The sequence below is a fragment of the Brachycentrus maculatus genome, unplaced genomic scaffold, assembly GCF_059751285.1.
Source record: "Brachycentrus maculatus isolate JH-2025_06_01 unplaced genomic scaffold, ASM5975128v1 h1tg000119l, whole genome shotgun sequence".
NCBI lineage: Eukaryota > Metazoa > Arthropoda > Insecta > Trichoptera > Brachycentridae > Brachycentrus > Brachycentrus maculatus.
In genome coordinates, this window is record NW_028280872.1 from 2714590 (window position 1) to 2721291 (window position 6702).

At 36.3% G+C, this 6702-nt stretch overlaps 1 protein-coding gene across 2 annotated transcripts in view; it reads right to left on the bottom strand.

Moving 5' to 3' along the window:
- The window catches only part of LOC148309659 (uncharacterized), a 67726-nt gene that overhangs the window by 39430 nt on the left and 21594 nt on the right, over positions 1-6702 (bottom strand). Inside the window, exons 2-3 of one of the 2 annotated variants that reach the window (XM_088259634.1) lie at positions 2602-2879; positions 1942-2107 (exon numbers count right to left, since the gene is read on the bottom strand). In XM_088259634.1, the coding sequence (XP_088115760.1) occupies positions 1942-2107; positions 2602-2856 (421 nt within the window). In that variant the 5' untranslated portion in view covers positions 2857-2879. Of the gene's footprint in view, positions 1-1941; positions 2108-2601; positions 3331-6702 lie in introns of those variants that run through there. The other variant, XM_088259633.1, reaches the window with a different exon arrangement.

Sequence of the window (6702 nt, forward strand, 5' to 3'; positions counted from 1 at the left end):
TATTAAGTTAAAAATATGCCGCTTTTGCTGGGATATAGTACATTTTCTGGGCATTCCGAAAACATGCACAACTGAAAATTGACGATTTTTGATTTATGACGTTCTTGAAAGGAGTGAGCGATATGACTTTGTTGAAAGGAGTAAGCGACATATTCTTTCTCTTCAACCTGACAATTTTCGTATTGATAAATCTGATCCACGACTTTTATTACTTGAATTTAAGTCGTTATTTTTTTATTATTCCTTAATTCCTGGCGGCCTTGCTACTGTCTCGCGGTCCGCTTTACCGAGGGTCAAACCGAGTCGGCGGCTAGTCCTTTAATGTATAGCACGTAGGGGTATTTCCAGTAATTAGCTGGCCATAAATCGATTTCGTAAAATTTGTACCTGATTAGGAATTTTTTTTTTTTAAAGAAAAAGAGAAATATTTCTGTTTGTACTATTAACACAAAAATTTCAATTTCATACCATTTCTGTGCGCCTAAGCGGCTCATTATTAGAAATAAGTATCAAATTGTGGTAGAGTGGGTTCGAACCGAGAAACTCTGACTTCAGAGTCCGTGACACTAACCACGGGACCACAACCCGACACATTTGTTTTTGGGAATGTGGAATAGACATCAAATAATGAACGACACTTTTTGTCATTAAATACCAAGCATGGGCCGGTGTATGTCAGTTTGAATTCGACTGTCGTTCTAAGTTTTCGCGTCGTTTTAAGGCATCCTCGAAAAATCAATGAATTAAAAACTAAATATTTTTATTTTGGAGTTCGTTTGGAAAAAAAAATGTGATGGATTCGGATATAACAGGTAAGCATAAAAATATACTGATAATTGTTATCAAAATATATGGAGAAATAAATAATATATTAGTCGGTTCAAAGCCATTATTTTTGTAGATTTTTCTCTATTTTTTTAATTCCAAATGGTTGTTGTTATACTTCAGGGTGAGTCCTCGCAGTTTTATTTATTGTCTTTGAAAGTAAAGAATTTGTTCTTATTAAATGCATTGAGATTAGCCGCGGACTCCTGCGGAATCATGGTCAATGAATCATACTAGTGCAAAATTAAATTGTTTGAATTTTTTTTCTTTTAACCTTTTCCACTCTGAACTTTTTTTCTCGTAAATGTTCAGATACTCTGATCAAAAAAATGCAACGTTTTTCTACCATTCAAATAATTATTTTGGTTCCCTAATTTTGGGACACTCTGTCTGGCAATTCGTATGACCATGTTAATTAATATTAAGTGTATTTATCTTAATTATTTTTTAGTAGAATAATGCTTGGGTGATAGAGAAATCAGTGATTAAAGTTATACCTGCGCGGGCCAGACATTGCGGCCCACGGAGCTGCCTACTAGAATCATACGGGCCAGAATGTCTGGCCTACAGAGTGGTAAGAGTTAAACTAATTCATGTTATATTTCAGAACCCGAAGGTAAAGAACTCGAACCGTAATGCGTAAATTACTTGATGATATCGGTAACGACGAAACCCTGTCACTGGTAAAATAAAATAAAAGTGGAAAAACTTAATTGTTTTTTGTCCACCTCCGTAGTGTAATGGTCAGCACACTCAGCTACCGTTATGGAGGTCCCGGGTTCGATTCCCAGGGGGGTCAAATTAATATAAGTGATTTTTTCACTCTAATATTTATTCCATATTACCCTGGTTTGGTACCTGAAGCGGAGGGCTGATCACCTTTCCTTCATGTGTTAACGATCAAGGTAACACTGCGTTTGTATGATGCACTGCCCTATGCACCATTGGGGTGCGGATAAGGGTTTGAAAAATTTATTGTCAAATAAAATTTTGGCCGCCTAATTAGCACAAATACCCCTTAGTGCGTGGCGGCGGAGTCGTTTGATGATTTGAAAATCGCATTGTACACGAATGACGTGTTTTCTTTGCATATATTGTCCGACCAAATGATTTTACCTTTCTTGAATTTGCCCACCGATTGGGGGTCCTTGGGATTGATGTCGGCTATGAAGTAACTGCTGCTCGGGCCGCACTCCAAGGCCTCGAGGGCCGTGCCTCCCTCGGAGCCCCTCCGGACCGCCGTGTAGTCGTCCCCGTCCACGGGATTCATGTCCATCATCACCTTAATATAAAAGCGCACAAAAGATTACAAGAGACAAATAGTGACAGTGAACGTAACTTCAATTTTCTGTAATCATCATAAATGATACCACCAACTAAAAAGAAATAACACTTTGCATTCCTCGCCATAACATATCATTAATTCATCATATTAGTAATTCCTTTATGTCCAAGCGGCCAGACTATGGAATGAATTACCTCTCCTTGTAAAAAATGCATCTTCTCTAATAACTTTTAAGAAACGTCTAAGATATTACTATTTATCATTAAGGTCGTAACATCGCTCGCGGCGAGCATCACCGAGCATCCGAAACTATGGATGGAGCGTTCGGCTCGCTGTACTGACTGCCTGAATGCTCGCATCGTAACGTGTTACGTTACGACGAAATGCTCCGGTCAGTCTCCACTTTTATATTGATAATCTCATTTTAAAAGTCGAGTTGTATTAAATATATATCACCGGGAGGGGAAGGTTTAAGATAAAGCCTCTCGTACCTTGACGACGGGATTCTTCTCCAGCTCGTCCCAATCTATCTTCAAGCTGTTGGGGACGGTGTCGCGCGCGCCTTCCACGGTCTCGTACACCTGGTAGGCCGTCTTCATGAAGTCGAAGAAGTCCTTCATGGTGATCTCCAGCGACAGAGCTGTCTGGGAGCATTTCGGGCTCACCCTGCCGCTGGCCGAACCTGCTTCTTTAGCGGCATTTTTCTTCGGCGACGGCTTTCGCGCCGGACAATTTTCGCCCGACATTTGCACCGAACAGAGCAATACTCCTATGATATTCAATGCTAATTTTGAAAAGTCGAAACGTTGACAGCGATTCGAATGTAGAATCACATCAGGGAACTCTGCTTACTCGAAATTTCTGCGAGTAGCCACCCACCACAAAAAAGAAATTTTATTATATTTTTTTTCAAATCCTGCTTTATTATAAATATATTTTGGTTCAAAATACAGACTTTTGGAAAGAGCTGTGTTTATATTTAACTGGGAAATTGACAATATTGAATAAATAGTTGATGACAACCAAATATCGACCCAACAATATGAGATTTCATTGATAGTTACTAGGTAACGTGGTTTGTTTATTGTAGCAAAACGTATTTCATTGTAGGAAATTCTTCTTCGTGGGTTACATCTTAGTGATGAATGGTTTGCTTCTTTCGTGGTCAGTCTCCAACCGCCTCTATCCTACGCTCGTCTCTTCGTACTTACTTCGAGCATCTATTGTACATCATTTTGCCGCCCATTCGTCGATAAGAGATCGCATTTCTACTGCATTTTTTACCCTTTTTTTTAGGATACCATAGAAATAAAATAAAAGTCTACGATGTAACTAACTAACTAACTAACCATCATGCCGTTTACCCGCAGGGGTAGGCAGAGAGAATAAAACACCACACTACTCTGTCTTCGCAAACATTCTTCGCCTCTTCCACGTTCATGCATCTCCTCATACATACCCGCCGATTGTTACGACTCCTAACCTGACCACTTTCAAGTATTTGGCATACCTGATCGTGCCATGTTTTTATCGGTCTTCCTCTGCTACTTTTCCCACTAACATTCGCCTCATAATTTTTTTTTCCCGTTCTTTCCTCACTCATTCGTTCTACATGTCCAAACCATCTTAACACACCTTTCTTAATTTTATCGATAACGCTGATATATATATATATATATATATATATATATAAATTTATAAATATATATATATATATACATATATATATATATATATATATATATATATATATATATATATATATATATATATATATATATATATATATGTAAATATATATATATATATATATATATATATATATATATATATATATATATATATATAAATATATAAATATATATATATATATATATATATATATATATATATATATATATATATATATATATATATATATATATATACACATACGCACATACGCACATGCGCAAATGCACATATTTTTTATCTATATTTATATAAAAACAAAAAAAGGTACATTTGTTTATTTGTTGGTTTGTTTGTGACTATGCATGCCTTTACTGCTTATACGATCACGATGAAAATTTGTAAATATGTTGGACGGGCATCCGGGTTTTCTCATCCTTAAAACTAATTCACAATTCGATCTGACGCTATTTTAAGGAAAAAATAAATCCAGTACTAAGAGTCGTAGAATCCTTAGAATCTACTAAGAATCCAGTACTTCATAAGTTGGTAACGCAATTTTAAAAGTTAACAACCGCTCCGATTCTCTGGCATCGCGACTAATTTCAGTTTTGGCAACAATGTTATCGCGAAGTCGTAATCAAATCGTAAAATGGCACCCAAACGTTAAAAAAAAACATTGGACTTGTATTCGCATCGGCAACAAAGCACAGGGGCATCGCCACGTGGATTAAATTTGAAAAAGCCACGCTTTCAAACGGACATGGTACGTGACCTGCTAAAAATAAAGCAATCTAAATACGAGTACATATATATAAAATGTCCCGTCTGTTTGGCTGTTTGAACTAGATGTATTGCTAAATTAAGCATAGGAAATGAATCCTTCAAAATATCTTCATTGTATCCTCGCGGAGGTCACTGTATCAAAACAATGACAATACGGGAAAAGTATTTTAACCATATCGCTCACTCCTTTCAAGAACGTCATAAATAAAAAAACTTGATATTTCAAGAGAACGTTTTTAAAGTTTAAAAATATAATACAATGTATTAAAAATAAATATCAAGCCTCTTATTGAACTTTTTACTGTGCAACAGATCTTGTTAGGTAAAACCTGAAGGTTTTTTCTCCATTTGAAAATATTTAGTTTATTTAAAAAAATAATTGAACAATACAATAAAGAATTAATTACAACATTTTGAGTGTGTCCAAATACTTGTTCACAAAATCTGGATTATCTCCAATTACAGGAGTTATTTTCATATTATTTTTTGACATCTCATCAAAGATGAAGAAGAATATGGAAGTCTGGGCATTTACGGGGCTTACGACCGTCATAGGCTGGTTTGAGTGATCACTTTACACACGTGTAACATTCACCAATTCTACCCATTATTGACAACCACACCACTCAAATTCTTGGAAGTTCCATATATATATGAACCAATTTAGAAACCTTGTTCATGAATCACTAAAACTTCACTAGAGACATCTATTGGTGAGATGTAAAGAAGCTTTTTATTAAGCAGAAACTCTTATATTAGTATGTGAGATCCGAATCCCGGATTATAATCACACACATGAGAAACGCCAGAAAATACCATTTTCATTTTTATTATTAAGCTTATAATTTGACCAGATAATTTATTTACAACATTTTGAGTGTGTCCAAATACTTGTTCACAAAATCTGGATTATCTCCAATTACAGGAGTTATTTTCATATTATTTTTTGACATCTCATCAAAGATGAAGAAGAATATGGAAGTCTGGGCATTTTTCTGGGCATTCCGAAAACATGCACAACTGAAAATTGACGATTTTTGATTTATGACTTTCTAGAATGGAGTGAGCGATATGTAAGTAAGCATGTGGGAGTTTAAAATGTCATATGTAATAAACACTGTCCATAGTTTAAAACAGAATTGGAATTTGGAATCGGATTCGTTATGGTACATGGATGGAATCCATGAACTACACTTGGATGGCTTGACTTTGGCCAATAATGTCTCTGCACACGACGGATTCCTCAGTTCTTTGGACATATCATCGGGTGTGTTATGGGGCATATCCCTTTATGTATCTGCTTTAAAGAGCTGTAATAGTAGTAGTGTGGATTCGTTTCTGTGACGTCATTCGTTGCCAACTTACGAAAACAACGTTTTTACGAAGGCGAATTATGCAACAACAAAAAAATAATGAATGAAAATATTGATTATATCGGCTGCTATAAACACAAAACGAGTCTAATACAATCCTTTATAGGTTGAGTATGTTAAATTAGATATTCATCCCGTCTGAAAATGAACCATTTAAAATCTTAAGAAAGGCGGTTTGGACATGGTGAGCGAATGGATGACGCAAGAAATGAACTTGTTTTTAATTTTAATTTTATTTTTACAGTTGTAATAAAATGCTGGCGAAACAAATAGCCGATCGTGTCCCATGTCAGCCGTGCAACATGACCATCGATCGGAGAGGAAACGTCATGAGCGCACACACAAGGTAACATCCCCGCAACCCCTTTCTCGATCCCATTCATCGCAACTTCCCCTTCATCGAGCGAAACATGCAAAATAAAGTACAATTTAAATAATAATAATAATAAAACCCTTATCCGCACCCCAATGGTGCATAGGGCACTGTGTCATATAAACGCAGTGTTATCTTGATCGTTTACACATGAAGGAAAGGTGATCAGCCCTCCGCTTCAGGTGCCAGTCCATGGTATATTGAATAAATATTACAGTGAAAAAATCATTTATATTTATTTTACCCCCCTTGGGAATCGAACCCGGGACCTTCAGAACGGTAGCCGAGCGTGCTGATCATTACACTACGGAGGCGGACAATTTAAATAAACTGTGTAAAATTTCAATGGTTCAATTTTGTCCGCCTCCGTAGTGTAATGGTCAGCACGC